The 26,756-nt window shown below is 39.0% G+C and overlaps 6 protein-coding genes across 8 annotated transcripts; 2 read left to right on the plus strand and 4 right to left on the minus strand.

Moving 5' to 3' along the window:
• The first annotated feature begins 422 nt into the window (after positions 1-422).
• On the plus strand, positions 423-6,482 carry LOC118042019 (pyrophosphate--fructose 6-phosphate 1-phosphotransferase subunit alpha). Its single transcript, XM_035049548.2, has 19 exons — positions 423-785; positions 1,149-1,321; positions 1,591-1,703; positions 1,887-1,961; positions 2,058-2,171; positions 2,258-2,325; positions 2,454-2,537; positions 3,001-3,054; positions 3,315-3,395; positions 3,488-3,581; positions 3,664-3,737; positions 3,944-4,054; positions 4,157-4,201; positions 4,289-4,345; positions 4,655-4,759; positions 4,851-4,967; positions 5,151-5,254; positions 5,415-5,580; positions 6,142-6,482. Exons 1-19 carry the CDS (start codon positions 696-698, stop codon positions 6,268-6,270), a joined length of 1,854 nt encoding a protein of 617 aa, XP_034905439.1. The 5' UTR covers positions 423-695; the 3' UTR covers positions 6,271-6,482.
• Positions 6,483-7,690: 1,208 nt separating this feature from the next.
• LOC118042021 (serine/threonine-protein kinase ZRK1) lies at positions 7,691-11,887 on the minus strand. The gene is made up of 3 exons (XM_035049550.2): positions 10,696-11,887; positions 8,865-9,635; positions 7,691-8,449 (listed from the first exon to the last, which is right to left on the minus strand). The coding sequence occupies exon 1, from the start codon at positions 11,759-11,761 to the stop codon at positions 10,790-10,792; it is 972 nt and encodes a 323-aa protein (XP_034905441.1). The 5' UTR covers positions 11,762-11,887; the 3' UTR covers positions 7,691-8,449; positions 8,865-9,635; positions 10,696-10,789.
• Positions 7,752-9,995, minus strand: LOC118042023 (cinnamoyl-CoA reductase 1-like). The gene is made up of 6 exons (XM_073407514.1): positions 9,878-9,995; positions 9,444-9,529; positions 9,147-9,332; positions 8,865-8,910; positions 8,351-8,449; positions 7,752-7,795 (listed from the first exon to the last, which is right to left on the minus strand). The coding sequence occupies exons 1-6, from the start codon at positions 9,993-9,995 to the stop codon at positions 7,752-7,754; spliced, it is 579 nt and encodes a 192-aa protein (XP_073263615.1).
• A 250-nt stretch (positions 11,888-12,137) lies between the features above and the next one.
• On the plus strand, positions 12,138-14,502 carry LOC118042022 (cell division control protein 2 homolog D). The gene is made up of 8 exons (XM_035049551.2): positions 12,138-12,491; positions 12,856-12,997; positions 13,106-13,167; positions 13,264-13,375; positions 13,478-13,571; positions 13,675-13,744; positions 13,837-13,975; positions 14,069-14,502. The coding sequence occupies exons 1-8, from the start codon at positions 12,238-12,240 to the stop codon at positions 14,159-14,161; spliced, it is 966 nt and encodes a 321-aa protein (XP_034905442.1). The 5' UTR covers positions 12,138-12,237; the 3' UTR covers positions 14,162-14,502.
• Positions 14,503-14,584: 82 nt separating this feature from the next.
• On the minus strand, positions 14,585-17,799 carry LOC118042020 (protein PIN-LIKES 1). The gene is made up of 10 exons (XM_035049549.1): positions 17,629-17,799; positions 17,431-17,510; positions 17,205-17,329; positions 16,593-16,714; positions 16,215-16,418; positions 16,019-16,111; positions 15,538-15,638; positions 15,339-15,391; positions 15,072-15,257; positions 14,585-14,852 (listed from the first exon to the last, which is right to left on the minus strand). Exons 1-10 carry the CDS (start codon positions 17,761-17,763, stop codon positions 14,728-14,730), a joined length of 1,224 nt encoding a protein of 407 aa, XP_034905440.1. The 5' UTR covers positions 17,764-17,799; the 3' UTR covers positions 14,585-14,727.
• A 2,879-nt stretch (positions 17,800-20,678) lies between these two features.
• On the minus strand, positions 20,679-25,691 carry LOC118042024 (DEAD-box ATP-dependent RNA helicase 45). Of its 3 annotated transcripts, XM_035049554.2 has the most exons (4): positions 25,536-25,679; positions 25,379-25,404; positions 21,671-25,268; positions 20,679-20,933 (listed from the first exon to the last, which is right to left on the minus strand). In XM_035049554.2, the coding sequence occupies exon 3, from the start codon at positions 25,156-25,158 to the stop codon at positions 21,673-21,675; it is 3,486 nt and encodes a 1,161-aa protein (XP_034905445.1). In that variant the 5' UTR covers positions 25,159-25,268; positions 25,379-25,404; positions 25,536-25,679; the 3' UTR covers positions 20,679-20,933; positions 21,671-21,672. The 3 variants fall into 3 exon arrangements, with proteins under 3 accessions (XP_034905445.1, XP_034905444.1, XP_034905443.1); XM_035049553.2 differs by lacking the exon at positions 25,379-25,404 and having other exon boundaries at positions 25,536-25,691; XM_035049552.2 differs by lacking the exon at positions 25,379-25,404 and having other exon boundaries at positions 21,671-25,318; positions 25,536-25,686.
• Positions 25,692-26,756: the final 1,065 nt, after the last annotated feature.

Consider the following 26,756-nt stretch of genomic DNA (forward strand, 5'->3'; position numbering starts at 1 on the left):
GGAAACCAGGGGCACAATATCGCGGCCCCTTGCTTGGGGTTCAAGCCGCTCGATGGGGAGGCGAAGCAAATTAAAATCCAACCTTATCTTACCTGACCTGTCCTTTTCGCTCGGAGGCAGCTGTGATGTAAGAAAACGGAGATTTAGAGCAAAGTCAGTGGGCTCCTCCTGAAATTACCAGAATATCCTCCTGGCATATTCCCGGCTGGATCAACTTGGATATACTTCACGACACCACAATAATTACCATTATCACATCGAATGCCTTGCAATGACCCCCGAGCCCCCTAACACACTTAAAGTGCACATCCTAGTGGGGATGCGACGAAGGGATTTACGGTGACAGTGGGGATAAGAAGGAGGGGAAACAAAATAAATTCCAGGTAAGTAAGGAAGGAAGAAGAGGGAGAGGGCGCCTTGTAATAAACCCTAGAAGCAAGGCGGATGAATGAATTATCAAATACAAGTGGCCAAAACCAAAACTGGTGGGCTATTCTATTCTTTGTTTTTTTATAGTTGGTACTTGGTAGTATCGCCCGGTCCCCTCCTTTCCCTTTCCCCCTATAAAAACCGTCTTTTAAAGCCGAAGCAAGGAAGACTACAAAACGAAAAAACGCCCGACCAACACACCACTACCTGCACTCCTACTACCTGAACTCACCAACCAAACAACAAGAAGGAAAGGGCAAAGAGGCATGGATTCCGATTTCGGCATCCCTAGAGAACTTTCCGATCTTCAAAAACTCCGATCTCTTTACCAGCCAGGACTCCCTCCCTGTCTTCAGGTCCCTCTCCCTCTCCGGTTTTTCTCTTCCATGCTCTTCAAACAACGCTGACCGTATCGTTTTTATAGCATTGGTTGCTTTCTAGATTTATTTAATTCTTGTGTTTTATTTTGTTGTAATCGATGTTTCATTGATCTTTTCGCCCGATCGATTTTTTTTTCTCTGCCGGCTGGTAGATCTGCTTAAGCAGAAAGAGAGAGAGAATCATGATTTTTTTTATTAGTTTGATTCTTTTAGTTATTAGTTCTGGATGGATTAATATATACTTGATAATTCTTATTCATTTATTTTGATTACAGTAGAGATTTAACAGTTAATGAGTTGGATTTGTATTTATATGTATGGGACCTGTGCATCTTGCAGGGGACTACCGTCAGGGTAGAATTTGGGGATGTAACCACATGTGCGGACCCGGCTGATGTCCACGCCATAAGCCGAGCCTTCCCCCACACCTATGGTCAGCCCTTGGCTCACTTCCTCAGGGCAACTGCTAAAGTCCCTGATGCTCAGATTATAACCGACCATCCTGCTGTCAGGTCTGCCTGCTCTTCTATTTCCATTCTAAATGATTGATCAATCATCCATTTCCCTTTCCCTTTTCTGTTTCTGGTGCGGCTCTTTTTTGAATTCACTGTTATGATCAGCGACTTGATGGCTTGTCCGGTCAAATGCTCTCTCTCTTTGTTTTTTGTGTTTCTGTGAGTGTATGCATTGATATTGGATGTCGTGAAAAGTTAAAAGACTTGTAATGGGCGTGCGATAAAAAGGCTCATATTTGGCTGGTGTATTTATTGTCTCTTAACAGGGTGGGAATAGTCTTCTGTGGGAGACAGTCTCCTGGAGGACATAATGTCGTATGGGGTCTTCAAAACGCTCTTAAAATCCATAATCCTAAAAGCACCTTACTTGGATTTCTAGGTAAGCATAAGCAGCAACATCTCATCCAAGCGTTTCATCTTTGGATTTAATTGTCTTGGATTTCTACCCAGTCTCTTTGCAGTTTTACTTCTCTCACGAACACACATCGTGTAATTGTTAGCCTGTTGTGTTTTCTTTTAAGAAAATGACATCTACCTTGTACAATGCTTTATCTGTCACCAGGAGGTTCTGAAGGTTTTTTTGCTCAGAAAACACTCGAAATTACAGATGACATTCTTGAGACCTACAAAAATCAAGGTATGTATTATTACCAACTGAATGTCATGATGGGATCTTCGGTTGTTTTTTGGTGATGAGACTTGGCTAATTTGTTATTTTGTTATGCTTGACAAGGCGGTTATGATTTGCTGGGACGGACAAAAGATCAAATAAGAACAACCGAACAGGTTAGGGCAGCACTAACTGCATGCAAAGATTTGAAATTGGATGCCCTTGTTATCATTGGAGGTAAGTTTGATACTTTAGTATTTGCGAAGAGATGCATATGCAATTTTACAGCAATTACTAAATACGGAAGCTTTTTGCTTTTGAAGGAGTTACATCAAATACAGATGCTGCTCAGCTTGCTGAAACATTTGCTGTGGAAAAATGCCAAACAAAGGTATTTCTGCATGCTTATGACATAGGATCAGCAACAGTTGCAAATAGCAGCCTTAGCAACTTTTCCCGAGCGTATTTTTGTGCCACCAACCTCTGCAATTTACTAGATATATTGTTTGGATTTTGCAGGTGGTTGGTGTTCCTGTTACTTTAAATGGAGATCTCAAGAATCAATTCGTGGAAACCAATGTTGGTTTCGATACAATATGCAAGGTATGATCAAATGACACCATACTGTTTTACATTAATCAACACTTTGAGGAAATTGCTTCACCTAGTAAAATGGATCACAAAAACCAAAAAAAGAGAAGAAAAGATGGTTTAGGTGCTATCAAAGTCAATTAAGCAGGAGCTACTGTTGTCTACGTTGAAATATTTGTATATTTATAAGTTTGTGTTGAATCAAGCAGCTTATGTAGAAGGAAAACTTGATAGAATTACTGCTCATTTGCGCATTGAAGATTTCCTATATGATAATGTGTGAAACTATGTTGCACAGTGTCAGCAGTGCAATATAATGAAAGTGGTTGGGTTCATGATCAAGGATGAAAACATCACCCTTCATTGGTTTTTTACTTTCTTATTTTCTTAACCTGGTAGTGCTGTTTGATTCTGTCCTTTGGGAAACTGAGGTGCTTGGCTAGTTAGTATAGCTAAATTGTTTACTCACTTGCAGGTTAATTCCCAGCTCATCAGCAATGTGTGCACCGATGCTCTCTCTGCAGAGAAGGTAATAAATTCACCAATCTTTTGACGCACAAACCTCCAGTCAAGAATTCACTGTCGTTGTCTCATTTTTTGAAGTTCATTTAACAGAAAGCTACCTTAAGAAATATAAATTAGTTGGTTACTACAGCACGATGTCTTGAAATTAGATGAGATTTTTCTTTTGCAATTACAATTGTGATGGTAAAAGATCAAGGAATATAAGACTATTCCTTAAAGTGAAATTTGTCTGTGTAACCTTTAACATATTATTTCCTTTTCCAGTATTATTATTTCATCCGGCTCATGGGCCGAAAGGCATCTCATGTTGCTCTGGAATGCACACTTCAGTCTCATCCAAATATGGTTAGTTTTGCAGTTACTTTTATTTTTAGCTTCAAATGACACTTTTATGCACTTGGCTCCTTCGTAAACAATGCTTGATCTGCATTTTGCAGGTTATTCTTGGTGAGGAGGTGGCTGCATCGAAGCTTACTCTTTTTGACTTGACCAAAAAAATTTGTGATGCAGTCCAAGCACGAGCAGAGCAAGGTTCTAGATAATCTAAGTTGTTGCATATCATGTTTCGTGATAAATTGTGGTATTGGTCATCTCACATGATTAATTGCACCAGACAAGAATCATGGAGTCATTCTACTGCCAGAGGGACTCATAGAAAGCATTCCTGAGGTCTATGCTCTCTTGAAGGTAATTGCTTTTGTATCTCCCTCCCTAGCAGCATTTGGGAATGTGAGTGTTGTCCCTAAGATCACAGTCCCAAACAAACAGTCTGTGCATGTGCCTAGAATACATCTCCAGATGCATACCTAATATTTCTGTGCCAGTGTGTATGGGGGATAGCTTGCTTCTCTTTTCCCATGAAAGGGAGTACTGAAATTCTGTGCACCTCTCAGGAAATACACAGTTTACTCAAGCAAGGTGTTGCTCCTGACAGCATTTCATCACAGCTTTCACCATGGGCATCTGCTTTACTTGAATTTTTGCCACCCTTTATCAAGAGAGAGGTTTAAATTTCCCTTACTGATTTGTATTTCAAGATATGTGTCAATCAATCTTAAGTAAACGAGTATTTTACCTAACTAAAATTAATATTTTTAATGGCACAGCTGCTGCTTCATCCTGAATCAGATGACTCAGCACAGTTATCCCAGGTAATGAGCATGCGATTCTTATTAAAAGGAACTAGTAAATTTTAAAATAGTGATAAATTGATTTCTTGTTGTTTGTTTTTACCCTAGATTGAAACAGAGAAACTTCTAGCACATCTTGTGGAGGCAGAAATGAACAGGCGGCTGGTATGACATGGCTTCTTTTTTTTTATATTATTTTTTTTATCATTGTTGATTACCTAGCCCTGATGATTTTATTATATCTTTAACTTGTCTGGTGGGTGCTGAAATAATTTGACATTTCCCTTTCATGAATGATTGTATGAGATCTTACAAGTCTCCTTATTGTAACTATCCATGATCCGTTGCTATATATATCTGATATAGCTCTGAAAGTTTTGTCAAGCGGAATGGTCCTATTGTTGGTTTCCATCAACTGTGTAATGATTTTTAGTTTGATGCAATTGACTTAGCTTCTACTGGTGTTTTGAGCAGAAAGAAGGGACATATAAGGGGAAGAAGTTCAATGCTATATGCCACTTTTTTGGTTATCAGGCCCGAGGGTCCTTACCATCGAAATTCGATTGTGACTATGCCTATGTATGTTATCAATTAGGTTTGATATGTTTTCTCACCTTTTCCAAGTCCAATACAGGGACTTTTATTTAATATTGAGTGTTATTTTTCATAGGTTCTTGGGCACATCTGCTACCATATTTTAGCCGCTGGTTTGAATGGTTACATGGCCACAATAAGTAACCTAAAGAATCCCTCGAACAAGTGGCGTTGTGGTGCTGCTCCTATTACAGTTGAGTTTTAATTCTGTTTCTGCCTGTTAAGGCAGATTTCTTTTGTTTTCTTTTTTACTTGCAAAGTTCTTTTTCCTTGCAAAATCATGATGCATGCATTGCATCCCAGTTCTGGTTACTTTGTGATGCTTGCAGTGATACAGAATAATAGCTTATCTAGATTATTTTCTGTAAAATCATAGGCAATGATGACAGTGAAGCATTGGGCTCAAAGCCCTGGTGCATCTTCAATTGGAAAACCTGCTATTCATCCAGCTACCGTGGATTTGAAAGGCAAAGCATATGAGTAAGTTCTTTTTAATGTTCCATTAAATGTACATGTTATTTAAATACTAGGAGAATTAGCCAAGTAGGAACTTTGTAGATATTGTGATCACAACTTACAGAAAGTCCTCATGAACTCAGAGAAGCATGCAATAGTAATTTTCTGCATGGCTCAATTGCAGGCTGCTGAGAGTAAATGCAGGAAGATTTTTGATGGAAGATCTGTACAGAAATCCAGGTCCCCTTCAATTTGATGGTCCTGGTGCTGATTCTAAGGCTGTATCTCTCTCTGTTGAAGACGCGGATTACATGGGCCGGATCAAGAAACTGCAGGAATACCTTGACAAGGTGCTCAGTTTCTATTCTCTCAATTACGTGTTTCACTTTTAGATATTCTCTCAATATTTTGGATTATCTTCTTTCCCTTTGCACACAGCCTATGAAGGCCATCAGATTAGTTTTTTCCAATTGGGTTCTCGGAAAATAAAATGAAAGTAGCCGTTACCCAAAATCGCGCAGATGTGTCCACAACCCCCAAACTGACTTGATGAGGAATCCTTTCTTGCGAACAAACACAACCCCTACACACACTTAAATTAATTTGGTTTATATGTGGATTCATCAGTTTCCTTAGATGGAATTACTGTTTGATTAGTTACGAGGCATGATGATTAGTGTCTTCTTTGTGTATTTGTTCATCATACATTCACTGTATTAGCTCTCATATGTTTAAAATGTTTATGCATATTTTATGTGCTATTCCTTTGTGGGGTGAAACTGATTTAGCAACGCTGGTGGATCAGCTGACATAATATTCTACGACTGAATTTTCTTTACTACATGTTATTGCACGAGTGCTATTCGAAATGTGTTTGCTTTCACTGAAATCGTTTTGCTTCAATTTCCCAGGTTAGAAACATTGTGAAACCAGGGTGCTCTCAGGATGTTCTGAAAGCTGCGTTGAGTGTCATGTCTTCTGTGACTGAAGTTCTCTCTGTGATGTCCTCAACCTCATCCAGTGGCCTAACAACCCTTTAAGAGGACAGCTTCAAATTTTCCTTTCCTCGAGCTACCTCTGTTGTTCCGTGGTTTGGCAATTACGTACTCCTGTTGGAACACTTTGTGCCTTTTTTCTTAATTTTTATTTGGAACAGTAGGTAATTAGATTGGTAATAAAGCCACCTTTTCTTCTTTAATCAGCTGTAACTTTCCCGTGTGAGAATAATGAGGCAAAGTTGAAATTTTGTTAATGCTGGGTCGTTTTGGATTAATGTGCGTGGTCCGGGGTTTAACCTCACCCAAGTGCCGGGTCAAGGTTTAACCTTGCCCGAGGCCTGGGTTGAGGGTCGGTAAATCGACACATATTTTTTTGATCAATGAATTGGTTGCATCTCTCCCTCGGTATCAAATGAAGCCAAGTGAAAAATTCACGCTCCAAGTACTACTCTGTATTATGTCCCAATGCAAGAGTCAAGCTCTTTTGCCTTCTCAATTTCCTTTAACTTACGTTATGGATTTTGTATTCTGATAAAAGCAGCCTCTGAGACACCGGGGCCCTGAATTCAAATCCGCTCATAAACAGGCCTATACCTCGGAAAACAAACCCCTCTTCTTCCTCTATACCGCCATTATCGATGTCTTTGAAAGTGTCCCAAATCTTGATACAGGAGAGGTGATTGTGATAACACCAGTGCTTCTGGTTTTCTATTAAACATAGGCAACCCTAATACCAGTTTGCCTGATCCAGTTTTGAAACTCGTTTTTAAGGATGGTTTAACACTATCAGGAATCGTTGTTTTTTTATTCCAAAGTCGATGTCTTTGGTGGGGTATGCGCATACCCCGCGTAATTACTCCTGCACTCTAATGAAGTCAATCCTTTAGCCCTTTCTCTGTCTCCACCACTACAACTTCGCACCGCATTCATGTTGGCCGCGGGCGGTGCTGGGAGTTGGCTGGTGATCCTTTCCCCTACTTTGAGAGTGTAAATTACACTTGAGATATATTCGTTGGTTATCGTTCCAGTTATTCTATAAAGCGGTTTTCCTAATTAATATTCAAGCTTTCTTGGTGGTGGTGCAGATGATTGTGAAATGCGGCCTTGAAGATGCAAAATGCAAAGGCAAACAAGCCTCAAAGATCTAAAAGAGGTTGATAAAGTGAAGTGGGCGAAGGCCCTTTCAACTGGATCATCAAAGCAGAAATTCACAGCTGAGAATTTGCTTCACTACCCCCCCCCCCCAAATGGTCGTACAAAATCTTATCAATAGGGACTACACTACTCTTGAAAATTCCAAGATACAAACTGTAGGCTACAGGCAGAATAATGAAAATTTGTGCTCCAAACCTGCTTTTCCATTTTTTTTTTTAACGGCATATTCCCATGCCTCATTCTCTGCTACTGTCTTAGAAAGACACTAGCAATTCTGGTGCAAAAACAGAAGTGGGGATTATAGTCAACAAATGAAAACATTGATCCTTAGGCCACCAGAAAATCTTGGATTTGAAATTACATAATGCTCAAATTGGAACTACAATATTTCCAGAGCAATCAAAGCTGTCATCTATGATAAACAAAGCAATAACGTGAATTACAGAATTCAGTGAGCATTATGTTACTCATTAATGTTAATATGGCTCATTGATCCGGTGCAGACAAAGCACTTTTACCTAGCCAAATATCTTCACACTGAAACCTATATCATAAAATGTGGGGCAGATTGACCTATATATCAATGTTTGTTTAATCCAAGAGTAGTCTTCTGATAATTTTCCACGGAGTCGATGAGAGTTTCCTCCGCAATGGACTGAAACTCCAACCTAGACTCTGTAACTTTTCTGAACTTATCACAAGCACGAGTATTATCAGATTACCAAGAAACATGAATAAAACCATAAATGGAAATCAATACTTGTAGATGAGGTTCAACATGTAACATCAATTACACAAAGAACTCCTAAAGAATCACATTAGAGTAGCAAATATGAAATCTGTTTGTTTGAAAATGTGATCTAACGAAGTACTCACCTTTTAGGATAATTGTTGTAATATTATGTACTCCTCAATTTCTCCACTAAATCCTTAACTTTGATTGCGTGTGCCATGCATATGTATCTACCTTTTGCCTCAGGCATCTCATATGCCAAAACCTGCTCTTCAACCACATCACGAGCATCTACTATCAGCCGAAGCCTGTGTTCCAACGAGTTGCACCCGTCTGCAGGGGCATTCCATGCATGCAGAACACCAGATAGTAATGAGAAGATTTGCATTTTGACGTGGGAGGCAAGTTAATTACTTGCTGAAGCAGGTATAACCACAGTTTGCAAACTTTGATATCAATTTTTTTTGATGTAATTATTTAAATTCTCCAAGAACGAAAAAATGAAATTATCAACAGAATGCTGCAAGCTGCTGTTGAGTTCCGAAATCGAAACTACAGGATTACAGCATTGCACTAACAGGAGGCAGTACAAGTTAAAGCTCCGGTGATAAATTAAATACCAATTCTAGTATTTGATGCTCAAACCTGAACAGTATTTTATCTTGAAGTCATCAGAAATACACATAAACATAGGCAAAAAACGAAACACAAACATATTTTGCAAACTAGGTGTGATTTGAATAGCTACCTTTCAAAATCTTAATAAGAGCCTTGGCACTTGCATTAACTGTGGACTGCAGAATTCACCCTAAAATGAGGGTTGGACAAATTGCTACAACATCAAGCCCTGTTTTTTTTGCGTATTCCCAAGCTTCACTTTCACTTTCTGGTACCAAAACATAAGTGGATATTTTAGTATAAAAATGATAACAAAGATGTATTATTTCATGGGGAAGAGCGTTACAAATGCCAGACAATATTCAACTTGGAACTACCAATTTTGCACTGCAATAACTTTCTGGGTTTTCACCTCAGTTGTTCTGCAATGTTCCTCATCAGAACAACATGTCTCATCCATCACTTGATCCTTGGGCCAGTTTGGGTTCCTCACAACTGCACTTCCAGAGGACACAATGATAACTCTTTTTACCTTTGGCTCAGCATTTGCTTTAAGCACATTCAGCGTGCCCTTTACAGCTGGCTCAATCAACTGTACCTTAGATCACAAGGAGAAGGCATGTATCTTAACTAATTACCGTCAAATAATGATTTTAGTTATTCAAGTAAATTCATCGGAAAGAAACCATTTTGAAGTATCCATGCTTGCCTCGGGGTTTGGTACTGCAATGGAGGGAGCGGGAGCGGGAGCGGGAGCGGGAGCAGGGCTGGCCACATGGAAGACTCCTCTGCATCCTTCAATAGCAGAACAAAGAGAGTTGGACGTCCAGTAAATCTGCTAAGAGTTTGAGATTCTTGGTCACCTTGTCAAGTTTTTTCAAGTGAGCGTACTTTTCATCCGCTGTACACCATGGTCAACAAATTTACGTAAGAAATAATTCCACTCAATAAGTCTGAGCTATTGAGATGCACTAGGTGCTAAGAATCGTGCCGTGTTTGATGCCAAAAAAAAAAAACTTCCTTAAGAGATCAAACAGTGAAAAAAGATACTGTTAATCAGATTAGGAAATTAGTAATAATAACTTAAGTGAAGCATGATGTAATACTTAAGATAAAGAGAGATCCTATTAGTTTTAAACTTACTGGGATCTCTAATGGTTCCATGGACAAGCCAGTCCTTAGAGAGAAGCTGATTGACAACCCATGATCCCAAGAATCCTCCAGCTCCTGTCACGCACACCCTCCCCTTCTCCGATGCCATTTCCAAGACCTAACCCTAGTAGTCCCCGTTGATAAACATCTTTATGCAGGCCATAGCGTGTCCTTTTTAGCTTTTGCATTGAACTAAGGACGGTCCCACACCTAGAAATCTAATAACAATTGTACATTGGCAGCTATCGCACACGACAGCAAGTGGTATGCTTATGCCAACAAAAGCATAAAGGGAAGGACCACCATAAGTCAGCACATACTCCATACTTTAGAGCCCCATCAATGATTGAACTGAAATCAAGTTTGCAATTGCAATTCCCCAGTCCCAGTTTGCAAGTTCAAGGCTGCTAAAGTTTGACAAGTACATGGTCCCTGTGGTGAATCATATCTTACGCCTATTCTATGAAGAAAGTTTATAATTTAGGAAAAATATGGAGTGAAAAGGACAAATTTCTAATCAATTCATATTAGTTTGGCTAGAATCAGGTTAGAAGACTAAAATCCTACCGAATTACAAGAGTTGGTCTTGCAAGAATATTGCAAACTATATATATATATTTTTAAATGAACGATACTTATTAATCAAAACCAAGGTACATAAAAGAAATCTGCAATAGCAGAAACCAAGAAAACTAACAAACGAGGTAGCACATGAGACTGATCATGTCCATACAGATAGTAAAATAACAGTTAGGAACTTAGAATTCATCTACATGATATAAAAGAAATCTAGATGACTAAAATCCTACCGAATGCATCAGTTGTTGAGTGCTACATTGCATTGTTGGCAAGCATTAAGTGAAAGTGTTTCTTGCACTTTAGTGATTCAGATAATATTTGTAGCTATGGAGCTGCAGTGATGGATCTTTCAATTCGCTGGATTTCTTTTGCTACTTCTATCATTAGTGGCCTATCTTCTCCTGAATCATCGGTGCATCTCAAGGCTAGTTCAATGGATGCTTCCAGTTGTTGCTGATCAATTGCTTCTCCCCCGTTTCCCCTAATCATAGGTTCCACAGCTTCATGTACCCGATCCTGTTCAACCAAGACTTTCACATGCTCTATCAGATGGATTTCCCCTTGAAGTGTTGCTCGTCCAGTAAGAAGGACGAGCAGCAGCACCCCAAAGCTGAAGACATCAGTCTTCTCTGTCACAAAATTTGTCATCGTATAATCTGGGTCTAAGAAACCAAATGTCCCAACAAGAAGATCATCTCCAACCTTCGATTCACCTTCAGGAATTGATATGGCAAAAGAGAAATCGGACAACTTGGCAGCATAATTCTGGTTGAGGAAGATATTTGCAGGTTTTATGTCTCTGTGGATGATGGGCCTGGGAAATGCAGTGTGGAGATACGCCACGGCATTTGCAATTTCCTTGGCAATTTTCAATCTGGTTCCCCAAGGTAATGATCCATCACGAATATGTCTATCCAGACGTCTATTCTCTGGATATTCATAAACCATAGCTGGGCCTTCTGGGATCTCCAAACAACAACCTAATAGCTTGAGAACATTGTTGTGACTGCTCATCTGCGACGAGACCACAATGTCACGGTAGACCTCTTGACCGCCTCTTGCATTCCTCTTGATGAAAACAAGACGCCCATCTAGAACTCCCTTTTGCCATTCAAATTCTATATAGCTTTGAACGGGGTGAATTTTTTGGAAGTCTTGTATGGCTCTGCAGATTTGATCAACAGAGAAGTTCCTGATAGGATTTGATCTACATCTACCATCACAAAATCTGATCCTTTCCTCCAATAACTCACTTCCACGATCCAATAATATCTTGCTCTGCCTTCTCTTCGCCATTAACCCAGCAACCTAGCTGAAACCAAATTAACTATTCAAGGAAACCTAATATTATCGAGGAGATAATTTTCAGAGTTATCAAAAGTCGAAAATTATTTGGTCCTCCTAGAGTTGCCATGGTTGCCAGCGAGCGAGGTCGAGGCCGTAATAGACAATCTGTTTATGGCTTATTTGGGCCTGTACCCAGTATTCCATGCAGTTGAGGGGCTAAAGCTAAGCATTTTAATTTGTGAATGGGCCTATATCGGGCTTGGACCATCCATGTCGGAAAAAAGGCTAAGGAGGAGGAGATAGTAGAGACGTTTGTTTGTGCCGCCCAGTTTTTGAAATTCAAAATAAGTTTCCGTTGGGAAACGATCCTGAGAGGCAGTTAGAAAGAGGTTATAAAAGGACACAAATCTCGTGTATTTTGGTTTCTTTTCTGTTACACTTTTTTTCTCAACTCACAAACAGAGATAGAAAGCGAGAGTTTGAAAATGGAAAAGGCAGGAGGAGTAGTAGCAGCAGCAGCAACGAACACGGTGGTGTCGGCGATGGATGCATTCGAGAAGCTAGAGAAAGTAGGAGAGGGAACGTACGGTAAAGTGTACAGAGCAAGGGAGAGAGCCACTGGAAAGATCGTTGCTCTAAAAAAGACACGTCTCCATGAAGACGATGAAGGAGTCCCACCCACCACTCTTCGTGAAGTCTCCATCTTGCGTATGCTCTCCAGAGACCCTCACATCGTCCGGTACTCTCTCTCTCTCTGCTTTTCTTAGATCTACTTCCTCGCTAGGGCTTCATCTCTGTTTACTAACGATCTATGTTGCATGGGTCTGTAGAGTTTTTTAATCATTCGGTAAATTTAGGGTTTAGATAAACTGAATTTGGGATTTTTGTGATGTGTCATTCAATTCCTCCAATTTGTCGTTTCAATTAAGGGTTTTTTCCCGCATTTCCTAATTGTGGATTTCTGAAAGAGAATTATCAATTAATTTGATGTGAATTGCTCTAAATTAGACAAGTAATTTTGATCCGATCCGATCCGATCTTCTCTTCTATTATTAGGTTAATTAATCATCTAATTATGTGTTAATGTTGTCATTAATTCATAGTTTGATGGACGTGAAACAAGGGCAGAATAAACAAGGCAAGACAGTTCTGTATCTGGTTTTTGAGTACATGGACACCGATCTCAAGAAATTTATCCGAAGCTTCCGCCAAACTGGAGAGAACATTCCTGTCAAAAATGTCAAGGTATATAAATTCAACGTTACCCCTTTTTTTATCATATTAGCTTGAGAGGTTTTTCTTCTTTTCTTTTTAATCTGATCACAAATTTGTATGATCCTTATTATTATGCAGAGCTTGATGTATCAATTGTGCAAGGGTGTGGCTTTCTGCCATGGCCATGGAGTCTTACACAGGTTTCCTTTTATTCTTTTTCTTTGCTTAACAATTCTGATTTACAATATCCATTTTAATCATCATATATGTTAACCCTTTATCTCTCATCCTCTCAGGGATCTTAAGCCTCATAACCTGTTGATGGACCGCAAGACAATGATGCTTAAAATAGCTGATCTTGGACTAGCTCGAGCATTTACACTTCCTATTAAGAAGTATACCCATGAGGTAATTAAATTAAATTAAATTAATGCATGCTTGCCACCACCATTCTTCTGTCATGCTCTTACATCAATTTGTTGAGCTAATTGAGTGGGATTTCTGTTTCAGATATTGACTTTGTGGTATAGAGCTCCTGAAGTCCTTCTGGGTGCTACCCATTACTCAACTGCAGTGGATGTATGGTCTGTTGGCTGTATATTTGGTATGGATTTCCTTGTTCTTTTCTCTTGTCCTTAATTTTATCCACCAATCTGCCAACTCTAGAATTGCTCAATTGTTGTGATTGTGTTTTGCCTCAACTCTAGCTGAACTGGCCACAAAGCAACCACTCTTCCCTGGAGACTCTGAACTACAACAGCTCCTGCATATTTTCAGGTTTGGCAAGACGATTCTTGCATAATGATGGAGGCTTTGGTCTTGCTTTATCAATTGGGTTTCTCTTCATACGTTTTGAAACTCTTGTGCAGGTTATTAGGTACTCCAAATGAAGAAATGTGGCCAGGAGTAAGCAACCTGATGAACTGGCATGAGTATCCCCAATGGAAACCTCAGAGTTTGTCGTCAGCTGTAACTAATTTGGACAAGGATGGGCTGGATCTACTATCAGTGAGTCATCATGTTCATCAACAATGAATGGTTTCTGATAGTTTGCACAGATCAACGCTGTAATTTACTTTGTTCAAATGCTTGTATTTGCAGCAAATGTTGCAGTATGACCCTTCAAAGCGTATCTCAGCAAAGAAAGCCATGGAACATCCTTACTTTGATGAATTGGAGAAGGAATGTCTCTAAGAAACACAATGGTGTGATTAGGATGGGCAGCCTTGTTTTGATGATCATAGGGACCAGCTAAAAGAAGTTCTGTCTGAAAATCTATTTGCTTACTGAAGCATACTACTGAAAGGAATGTCTCTAAGAAACACAATGGTGTGATTAGGATGGGCAGCCTTGTTTTGATGATCATAGGACCAGCTAGAAGAAGTTCTGTCTGAAAATCTATTTGCTTCACTCAAGCATACTACTGATCAAATCATGTTATATTTGTCTTAGGATGATTGCTTAATGTTGAATCTTCATCAATTTAATGCCATTATTGCTTGCCATTTCTATCAAACTCATAGTAAGTTTTGCTATTAACTTGTACAAAATATTTTTCCGCATTGCACCCGCAAACTTCTGCAAAATATTTTGTACAGAGTGTTGAAAAATGGCACAGATCTTCAAAAACAATGTTCTCTTCATCAGCTTGTAAGGTAGCATTTCCATTTACAAGTAAACCTGTGCATTTATGTATCATTATGTAACCTACAAAGTATAGTTATCTTTCCTACAAGATATGACGCCTTATGTTAGGGCAATCAAGCCACCAGCCACATAAAGAAGGTTGACCAAAGAGTGAGTGAAATTGAAGCCAAGGCATAAGCCCAGAGTATGATAACAGAACATTCAGTCTCTCCCGCTCCAAACAGCTGGGTGATGGTACCTGCCAAATTTGCAGTAACAAAGAAAAGATTCCAGTTTTCAGTAACTGGCTCGGCTCTGTGGTCTGCTAGAGTATGCTTGAAAGAAGCATGCCTCTCATGCTCAAGCTACAAGAAACTCGTGCATATACTACCCACGAGGGGCAAGGCAATAACCGTGTGAAAGAAATGTGTGAAATGGTGCAGCAGCAAGATATGCAGAAATTGTATCAATATATTACCCATGTTCATTGCAGGTGGAACTGCAAATTGAAGCAAAAGAATAAACTGATACAGAGGATCTTGAGGAATAAAACCGAACCGGAGTGCTCCTCTAACGATGAAAATGCCAATTAGGGGCAGGGCAATATAACGGGCAACTATGATGCCAAAAATTACAGATTTCTGAATTCCTGACCCTCGTAAGCCTGAAAGAAACACACCAGTCAATTTGAGCAAGCAGCTTCTAGAAATCAACCAAAACAGCCAATTCTACAAAAATCTGCTACCTTTCAAAAGGTTAGCCCCCATTATCAGGTTGAGGGTTGGGATGGCTCCATCTCTACAGGCAAGGGGGGGAAACTAAGAAGCTCAGTGAAAAGAAGAAAGGAGGATAGATAATGAATGAGCAACTAGTTGCAAGTTAAAACACAGAGGTTGCTAAATCAAGTTAAGCTCAGCTAGAGCTGAGTGCAATGTGTAAAATACCCCAACAAGGAAGCAGAGTCTTGAATCACGCGAAGAGGAGCGTCATTGCCAACCATTAGTTTCCGGGTCAGTGGGGTGACTCCAATTACAAACCCAACAATCTGCCCAGTGAATGAGCATGGTGAGAATTAGGTCAACGTATAACCAAGTGTTGCCTAGTCAAATCAGATAATACATTGAAGCACCTCCCTGTAATTTCGTATAGCTACAAGTCTATGGATCAATATTCTTTCCAGAACTAAGAAAATGTACGATGACTAAGTTGTAACCCCATTATTGACCAGGTTGTCTCTAAGGAAAGAAAAACCAAACCCCTCCAAATGATAGGAAAAAAAAAAAAGCCAAGATAATAGAATTAGTTTTCATGGCAAAAATCAAGTCGAAGAACACAGGTGATGGCTCTACAAATCGCCATACAGATTCAACCAGAAGTGTATTCACAGATAAATGTGCACGAAAATGCAAAGCAATAAGCTCATACCGCTCCAATTGTAGAAGGAGCAAACAGAGACTTCCAATTGATATTTCTGAAGACCACCACGATCTTTTGCTTCAATCCGCTGCGAACCACCATCTGCCACAGGATTCCAGGGATTAATCTATAATTTCCTTGAAAGATGGTGGCTGTAAGTAAAAGGTGAAAAGGTTGAAGGAAATGATACAGTACAGGAAACAACCTCATCAGATGCTGAGCTGCGCAGTGCGTATCGATCCGCCTGGTTCTCAGAAGCTAGTAGTGGTTCCTTGCAACTCCCCAGCTCAGATTTGGGTGTTTCTATTGAAGATTCATCAACATGGATCTTATCGAATTGCTTAACGCTCGGAAATGAAGATGCCCGCACAATATTAAACACATAGGACCATAGATAAACAGCTCCAATCTGTAGAGATGCCATGAGCAATGAATAAGATTAATACCACAATTAAATCTTCAAAGTCAGACGACATGATAAATTATGTTTCCTGTACCAGTATGTTATGCTTTGGGGGATTAATATTATACAGGTATAAATAGTTTGCAACGCGAGCGGATAGGATAACTATCAAGTACCTACCGCCATTGAAAGTGAAACATAACCCAATCCAAATGTCTCGCAGATATCAGGAGATCCAAAGGGGCTTCCTTTTTCTTTACAAATTGCTGGGATCATGATAAGAAACATATTCCCCAAATTCCCTGCCCACATCAACATGGAAGTCAAATCAGAAGAAATAAATATTGTGAAAGGGATTGTCACAAGAGGGTAAACGTGCGCTGGAAAGAACAAAAACAAGTGGTGAATTCATCAAACTAGAACCACGTTGATTGATATCCAAGTTATACAGGATGGTTCTGAACAAAGGCGATTCATCTACTATTGTAGGAGAAAAAACAAAATTCAATCATTAGGATTTCCTGTTTATCGCTTGGTTGCGACTCTAGGTGGAAAGATTTTTAAACCAGGCATGTGAAGGTCCAGGTAAAGGTAATGACTCTCTGGCCGCTGCCTTTCAAATCCGAGCAACACGAACTGCTATCACGGGGAATCAAGGGGCAATGGAATTCTATGCCTCTGGCAACTTAGCTATGACAGAAGTGTCTTGTGGCTTAGGATATGGCATTAAAACATCGAGACTTTGAAAGACCTGCACCTGGAAAGGCCAGATAACATGAAGCGAGTGTTTACCTGCGGCACAGCAACCCACGATGAGGCCATGCAGGTGTGAGGGAGGTCTGGTGAATTGGACAACAAACCAGCCAAGCAAGGAACCAATGACAAATGTGATGAGAATATTGAATGGCATGAACCACCTGTATATTCAATCAAATATTATTAAAATCAGCAGCTACAATCGAACATTGAACAGCATATATAGGATATAACACAAATTAATCACATAAATATGACTCACATCTTCTTCATGCTGTCATATGTAATAGTTTCAGCAAGGTTGGAGGACACAAGGGCTGGATTGAAAACATAAAATACAATCTGTTCACACAAACAAACAAAAAAATGTAGTAAGTGATTCAACAGTTCACTGCTGGGTTTGAATTCTCGGGAGCTGTCTTGGTAGACAAATTAAATACAAGCGTCAACAGCAGCTTACATTATTTACATGCTTTCTAGCATCTTCTCCCAACACATCAACATGATCAAGAGCTAGATATGATCCAATTGCTGTTATCAAAAGCACTTTCAAGACAGGAATCGATGAAGCAATCAAGAGATCCAAAAGCCCCATGTAAAAGTTTCTGTATCGAATATAGAGATGATTTTCACCAAGCTCCTGCATAAAAGACCAATGACTTGAATGAGATTCTTTTAATTTCCAACTAAAACATCACCAAGAAGAAGAAAACCAAACAAAATAAGGGACATTTGAACATCGTAGGAAGGGCGAAATTAACTGTACAAAGGCTGTCGTTGACTTCGGAAGTTATTCAGGTAACATGGAGGCAAGAAGCAGCACTGCCAAATTCAGACAAGGCATTTATTTCAGATCCCAAAATACCATTATTCTAAAGCAAGTGAAAGTAGAAACAAAGATCCATGGAAACAGTTGTCGAAGAATGCTCCAAAAAACTATCCAAAGCTGCCAATGATGTACGATAAAACATAGAGAAGAAATTCAATGTTAGCTTTTGTCTCCAGGGAGGATTTATTTACCTTGTCATGCAAACTCTATGTGCAGCACATAATAGTATAGATATAGAGATATATATATATATATATGTGCCCGTGTGCGTGCAAGGAGTCAGTCCTATTCATGAAAATGGATGAGAACCTGCCAAGAAAAAGAAATTTTGAAGGATAGAAGTCAACAAAAATTCAAAGAAACGTTTACCTCTCGCGGTCCCTCCTTTGTTTTCCTTTTTTGGAAGAGAGAGAAGGGAAATAAAACTAGGAAAGCAACACGTAGCATATAAAAAATGGTGGAGGTTGTCTGCTTTCTCTTCGCCATTGGTGAATAAGGAAGTCAGAAAGCAGCTTACCATATTAGCCACCATTGATTTATGGAGCCAAACATTCACAATCCTAGTACCAAGTAAATGCCCACCACTCACAAACAGATTCTTTTTATAGCTTCACTTATATTTGATAATTTCTCAGGTTTATTTTTAGCTTCAATTGCATATAGGTTGAACACAGACCAAATCTTTACCAGCTGCATTTTTTCAATGCCTTCAACCTTTTTGTCCCTTAATTATCATTTGGAGTGGAAAAGGGCCTGAACGTAGTATTGTAAATTTATCACTTCAAATGATTGTATCTAGAGATTTCTATCTCGACACTACGAAACTTTCCACCAATCGAATCGGTCATGCTTGCTTCAACACGGCCAGATTACAATATGATGTATGGTTTGCAGGAACATTCTTGTAAGATTCGTCAGGAGTTTAAGGATTGTTGGAAACTCCCGAAGAACATTAAGAGGTAGGGTAAAACAACAAAGATTTGCCAGGTGTGAAATCCCAAAATATTCGAGGATTAAAATTTAGATACTATTTGGTTAATGTCTCTATACTAAAAAACAGACGGATAAAAAAAAAGGAGAAGAAAATACAATAAAAAAAAAATAGAGATAAAATTGAGTGCGGTGATAATAATCTAATTATCTTTATATCTTATTTAGTTAGTTATGGTGTACAATATATAATAAAATATAAAAAAAAATCTATTTTATTTTTAATATATATTATGATCAAATGTTTATATTTTTAAAAAATAATTAGATATTATTATTTTTATTTTACTTTAGTTTATATTTAATGTTAATATTAATAATATTATAATAATTTTAGTTATAAAACTAAAACCGGTCTAATGGATTAACTTGAAACTAGCCCAACTTTGACCTGGACTGGTCCAAATTAAAAAAAAATAAAAAAATAATTGACTTGATCTATTTAGTTAAAAACTCGAGTCAACTTAATATAAAACACGAATAAAAAATTTGTTGATTTTTTTTTGAAAATTTATTTTGATCAAAATAAAATTGTTTTGATTACTTTTTAAAAAATATCTTAGGTTAGCTAGGCTGACCCTCCCGATCCATGACTTGAATTTTGTTTAGGGTCGACTCTTGAGACAGGTTTTAAAATATGATAATAATCACTTTTGTTCATACCTTGAATCGGGGCAACATGGCTTGATCTTTCCAACTTGTGACTCGAATCTTGCTTCAATCGATCCTCGAGTCGGGTTTTAAAACTATAATAATAATCATTTTTATTTTTATGTTAACTCAAGTCCATCCGAGTTAACTCAACTAGTGACTCAGACCTTGACCAGTGACTTAATCTTTGCCTCGGATCAACCCTTGAGTTGAATTTTTAAGACTATGTTAATAATTATTTTTATTTTAAAATATCTTAATTAACAATGTTAAAATTAAATTTATTTACAAGGATGTTTTAAAAATAAAAAATAATAAATATTGTCTCTAAAAATATATCAATTTTGTACCTCCTCCTGTTTTAAAATACAAAAGTTCACACCAAAATTATCCCATTTAAGATTATAAAAATTAACTAAAAAACTATTCCAAAAACAAATTTATTTTTATATATTTATTTCGGCATCTTCAACCACTTCATTGTCTTTATCCATTCTGTAGGTATCCAAACACTATCTTATAAATTATATAGGATTCGAGAAGGAAGAGAAGACAGATCAAATATTATTCAGTAGCATTTAGTTATTATTTCAGGGGTTAAAAAAAACAACACACACCTTTTATTCGTTCGGTTAAAGTGACAAAAATTCTTTTTCAAAATCATCCTACAAGTATTTATTTTATAGCCTTGTCCTCCAACGAAACTATTCCGGCACCGTAAACAACCTAAATTATTATTTAATCTACATATAAAGACTTTCTACCGGACTTGGAGATTTTTCTAAAGCTTCTACATTCAAAAAACTTGTAATGGGACTCGGTCAATTCAAGTTCAATATAAAAAACAATTTGTTTAGCCCCTGCTGCTTTCAACCAGTAGCACCCTGCTTGAAACCAAAACATCAAAAAATTCCTTCCAGTTCCAGGTCAACAAGACCTCCATCCCTTTATCCTATCAGATTTTCCATCATACAAGGCAGGCGTTTAAAATGTGAATTAGCAGAACAGATTCTTTCTCATGATAGAAATTGTTGTGTAAATGGATCAAAATTTGGAACTGTTTTCTATTAATAATCGTTACTAATCAAGCTAAACAATTAAGCTGCTTCACATCCATTTCTAGTTGCACAATCAGAGTTGCCGATAACCCAATCCAGGCAGAACCAAGGGTCAAAGAAGAATTCCAGGACACCAACAATAAACTTGTTGCCATCCTTCTATTCTGGTTTATGCTTTCTTCATTTGGAGTAGCAAGCCTCTCCGAGATGTGACTTTTGGAGTTCTTCTACTCAGACCTGCAAAACCCAAAAAAGACTTCAGATCCCAAAGGCGATGCAACAAGGAAAAAAGAAAGCAAAATATGCCAGCACAGGAGCTTCAAACAATCCACTTTGTTAACCTATAGGAACTAGAAAGCAGAAGCTTCGCACCAGATCGCCATCTCTTCAACAGCCATCATAGACAAAGGAAATGTGGGCAGAGGATACATTGGACATGCCAGCATAGGCTTAAAGCGTCCCTCGAGCCATGGGGAAATGAAACAAAAGAGGAAAAAAACAAAAAGAAAGAAAGAACACGAATTAAAAGGGAAAAGGAGACATCGAAATGGACATCAAATTTAACAGCTTATGGATATCTTGAGAAGCTACATGATACAATAATAGCAGGAGAGGAGAGACAGAAATTAAACAAAAAAGGAAACGACTGATTGCTTTTGGCTCATCATCCTCTACAAAGGTATTGTTATGTTCTTGGGAAACCCCGTGAACCAAGTATCTAATCCTTCCCTGACTTCCACGCACCAAAATCATCCATATTTTCAAGGGGAAAAAACATTAACTGTACAATTTTCCAACTAAAATAAACACCATTCAAGCATTGCCCAACTCCACGAGCAAGAAGAAAAGGAAACTAAAAGTAACAAAAAAAGGATAAATTATAAAGATATGTGCAAAAAAGAAACAAAAACAATCAAACATCATTGTGTAGTCAAGTTCCAAAATGAAATAAGGAAAGTTTTAGTTGAACTTACACTCATACAACCGAGTATTTTCCTGGTTGAGTTCCACCAGGAAGTTGGTATGTCTGGTTCGTGATGTCTTCCAAAACACGTTTTAGGTCAGCTTTAGCTCTCTTGACAGACTGTTCAGTAGGACCCTCAATGAACAAGTAGAGCTTGCGTTCTCCTGGTCCCGGCACCTTGCCTGGTGGAAAAAACTGCCCCCTGGTAGTAATGGCAGCCCCAGTCCAATCTGAAATTGGGCCCAATGTTTCCTTGTGGGTAACCTTCCACCGAGCATTTTGGGGAAAATCATTGATTTCCAGCTCTGCTTCATAATGTTCAGGCATTGCATCAGCTTGGATCCTTGCCAGGTTGTGTTGCAAATTCATGGCAGCTGCAAGTGCTGCTGCCCTGGCTGCCCCTTCATTATTTGGAACAAAAGGCAGCCCGGTAACAGAAGCAACGGCTGGACCTGGATTGGGAGGAACAGGTAATCCACCATTAGAAAGCAATTGAGCAACAGAGTGAGAAATTGGTGGTGCAGACATGGGGACTTTTGAGACAGCAGCAAGAGCAGCTATCTGCTGAGCAAGGGCAGTCTGCTGCGAGACATCACCGACTGACTTCCGAACAACTTCATCTTCATCTTCTGAATCAGACTTCTCATCCTCATAGCCATATTCTTTTGCCTGTGCTTTCTTTGCCGCCATTCTCTTTTCATCCTCCTCTTCATTGAATTTAAAACCACTTCCACCATAACCTGTTCCATGGGCTTGCTCAAGACCCTGATTCACTTTTGCCATAAAACCATCAGCAAGAGCTTTCAAATCTTGTGGAACAACTTGCTCAGAGAGTTCCAATGCTTTTACAAGATCTGGTGCATATCTTGCGTCATCCTCGGAGATAAATGTGATGGCACAGCCTTTGCGACCAGCTCGGCCAGTCCGACCAACACGGTGAACATAATCCTCATAGTGGTTTGGAACATCATAATTGATCACCAATTCTAGATCCTTCACGTCTAAACCTCTGGCTGCAACACTTGTTGCAATCATCAAATTGCAGACATTGGTCTTAAAATCCGAAATGGTGGATTCACGATCTGTCTGATCCTTAGCCCCATGAAGTGAGAGGCAAGGGTAACCAAACTTCAGTAAGTTCCTAAACAATGAATCACATTTGTCCTGTGATTGGACAAATATCAAAATTTTTCCCTTCTGGTACCATTCCCCAAGTAGTTCTAAAAGCCTAAGCCACCTTTGATCTTCTGTTCTTAACTCAACCAGCTGAGTGATGTCCTTATTCACCACACTCCTCCCACCAACCTGTATTTCCACAGGTTTATTCAGTACTTTACGAGCCAAAGTTTCAACCTGTCGAGGGAAAGTGGCAGAAAAGAGTACAGTTTGACGATCTGGCCGAATATTCTGGACAATTCTAGTGATTTGAGGTTCAAACCCCATGTCAAACATCCGATCAGCTTCGTCCATGACCAGATATGTAACTCTGCGAAGATTAGTGATTTTTCCTCCACTGGTGCACAGTATGTCAATCATTCTGCCTGGAGTACAGACAACTATCTCTGTCCCCCGTTTTAATTCACTAATTTGTTGGGCAACACCAGAACCTCCATAAACAGGCACGCATCTGATACTCAGGGCCTTAGCGAACTTCTTTATATCGCTGTGGATCTGCTGCACAAGCTCCCTTGTGGGTGCCATTACAAGCCCAATCGGTCCTTCTCCAGCTTCCACAGGAGGCTGGTCCTTGATATGCCTCAGCATTGGCAGCACAAAAGCAAGGGTTTTGCCTGAACCAGTTTTTGCAATGCCTATGCAGTCCCGGCCACTCATGATTATAGGCAGGGCCTGAGCTTGAATTGTCATTGGCTTCTCATAATTAAGTTTCTTTATCGTCTCTAGAATTTTACTAGTGAGTCCTGTCTGGTGCCAGGTTTTAATTGGTTTTGGCACATCCTTTCCATGTAATTTTAACTCCAGTTCTTTTCTACACGCAGCAACCTCCTCAGGAGTCATCCTCGAGATCTCCTTCACTTCAATATAGAAATTCTTCCGGAAAGGATTGTAATCAATCTTTGAGTGGTCAACAATGGACAGTTTCTCAGCTTTTGTTTTCTTCACCCTCTTCATGAACTCGTCATCATCCTCCTCTTCTAGAGGATCTTCACCATTTTCAAGATCCCCATAGTCTGAATCAGAATCTTCCCCTGGAACAATTCTCCCTAGAGATTTATGAGAGCCTTTCTTCCTCTGTTCTCCATTGATTCGCTCTTCCTTCTTATCCTTATTCTTCAAGTCTGCTTTACTGTCATCAGCAGTATGAGTAACCAGAGTACTGTTTAGCTTCTCAACCTCAGGTAACACCATAGAATTCATAAAAGCATCAAGTGGATCAATTTCCTCATCCCCATTAACGGCATCATCCTCATTTTGTGGAGCAGAGATGTCATTCCCAGTGTCCACTACCATTGCATCTTCAACTTCTTCATCAGGTTTTGCATTTTCCTCCAGGTCCATATCCGTCTCAGATTTTCCAGTGGGAGGTGCTTCTTCATCGTCAGATTCTCCTTCAAGAGTCCAGGTTTTACCAGTCTTGGGTTCATTAACATTAGCTTCTTCCCCATGCTTTTCTCTCTCAGTTTCTTCCTTCTTCCTCCTTAGCTCTTGCCATTCCTGGACTCTCCTCCTCCTCTTCTCCATCTCCTCGTCCAATTTCTTCTGCTCCTGTTCTAACTCCTCTTCCCGGGTTTTAATCACATTCTTATCAGAGTCCTCCTCGTCACTCTTTTTCCTCAGGATCTCTTCACTGTTATCCCTGTGCCTGTTTGACCTGCTAATGCTCTGTTCGCGCACTCTCTCCTTGTAGTCATCATCATCTCTTCTTCGCCGCTTCTTATCACGATCCTTGGAATCATCATCACTGTCACTGCTCAATTCCCTACACTTTTCCCTTTCCCTAGTCCTCCTCTCCCTTTCTCTCTCCCTCTTCCCCCTCTCCCTTTCTTCTCTGTCACGCTCCTTCCTCTCCCTTTCTCTCTCTCTCTCCCTTTCACGTTCCCTCTTCTCCCTTTCCCTTTCTCTTTCCCTATCTTTCTCTTTCTCTTTCTCCTTTGCCCTCTCCCTCTCCCTCTCCCTCTTCTCTTCTCTCTCTTTGTCCCTATCCCTCTTCTCCTCTCTGTCCTTGTCTCTATCTCTGTTCCTGTCCTTAGCTCTCTCTTTATCACCATCCCTACTCCTTGCTGCTCTATCCTTATCCCTGTCTCTATGCTTCTCTTTCTCCCTTTCCTTTTCATCTGAATCACTACTCTTGTCTCTCTCAGAACGCCTGATGCTTTCACGTTCTCTCTTCTCTCTGTCTCGATGCCTCTCTCCATCCCTGTCCCTGTCCCTGTCCCTGTCCCTGTCCCTATCCCTGTCTCTATGACTCCTCTTTGAATCTTCTTTCTCCTCCTTCCGTTCCGAATCATCTTTTCTAGATTTATGTTTCACGTCCTCCATAATTACTCGCTCGTTACTTATTTTAATGCTCAATCAATGAAACATCAATAAGCATAACCGGTCCCCCTGCTTCTAATATAATACGCCGAGTTCTTTCTTCCCCTTGGGGTCTAGCCAGTCAATTAAGAATAAAATCAAATGGAACACTCGGAAATAAACCCTAGCACGTCAATGAACAGAAATTGCAAATAAATTTCAATTGTGGCCAAAAAAAGCTTACGGCGGTGCAGCCAGCCAGCCACCCAACTACGTTAATAAACCACCCGATTCAAAATTAGATTGTATCAGTCATTGAAGAAGAAGAAGAAGAAGAAGAGGAAGAAGAAGAAGAAGAGCAAAGAGATGAGAACAGATTACTAGAGGAAAAGAAAAATTACCTCAAACGTCTTTGAAAATGAAGAGAGAAAAATCTCTCGAAAACCCTAATTGCTTACTGCCACTGGATTTGGGGGATCGATCTTTCCTTTCCGTTCTTCTCTTCTTCTTTTTTTATCCCGTGTTCGTGTTCGTGTTCGTGTTTATATTATAAGGGCCGGCCTCTTTTATTCTGTTAAGAGTTAAGACTCCACGCCGTAGTACACGGGCCAGTTGGTGAATGAGGATTCCGTTTGGTTTGCATCTGGATTGGACTTAGGCTGGGTACATTTGAGAAATGGGCCCTTGACCCAACAAAGACAGAGATGGGGCTAATATTTTGATTCTCTAATATCAAAAACTGGATTGGTCATGACCAACCTTGTCTTGGGCAATAATTGCTCCTCCTCTCCAAGAAAACTGAAACTCTTTTTTTTTTTTAATTGCATGATTATGGGCATTTTTATATCGGTTTTTAAGGGTAAGTCTTCTACTCTAGATACTTGATAAATCTAAAAACATGGTTTTAAGAAATAATTAGTGTACGAACAATTTACAATATATTTTAAGAAGCAATCTAAATAAAACTAAATAAAATAAAATATACCTTAATTAATCATTCCAGCATAATTTTAAGCTACATCTCCATCCATATGTTTAGGTTATTATTATATAAGTTTAAGTTAGTTTGCATGTATCTCGATCAATTCCACGAGCTCTAAGATTAATGACCATGTAAGCTTTCAATAATTCTAAAATTTATAAGATTTAAATTGGTGATCTTCAAAACATAAATCTAAAATTTAAGAAGTTGAGTTATACCTCTCAGAATTATGCTAGATTACTTTTATACCTAGCAAAGTTTTTTCTAGATATCATTATTTTTAATTTGTTAGCGAACTATTAAGTATAATGATAAATATTAAAGTGTTTTCTCTACATGACCTTTTTATTCATGTAAATTGACATTGCTCATGGTTATATAAATGTCCTGGATAAGAGATTTTAATTTTTCAATTTATTATTTAAATTTTAAGAACACACGTGCTTGCTGTAACAACATTTCACAAGAAACTTGATCACCCAAAGGTCTCCAATCCATTAAATAAATTTGTTCAAGGACATCTCAACACAAGGTTATCAACCGCCTTCTCTCCAATTTGGAGCCCTCGTGATTTGAGCACCTCATCAATAATATTCTCAAGTTTTGTTAAAAAGATGAATTTCCTTATTTATAATTTTTA

The sequence above is a fragment of the Populus alba genome, chromosome 2 (genome assembly GCF_005239225.2).
Source record: "Populus alba chromosome 2, ASM523922v2, whole genome shotgun sequence".
Classification (NCBI taxonomy): Eukaryota; Viridiplantae; Streptophyta; class Magnoliopsida; order Malpighiales; family Salicaceae; genus Populus; species Populus alba.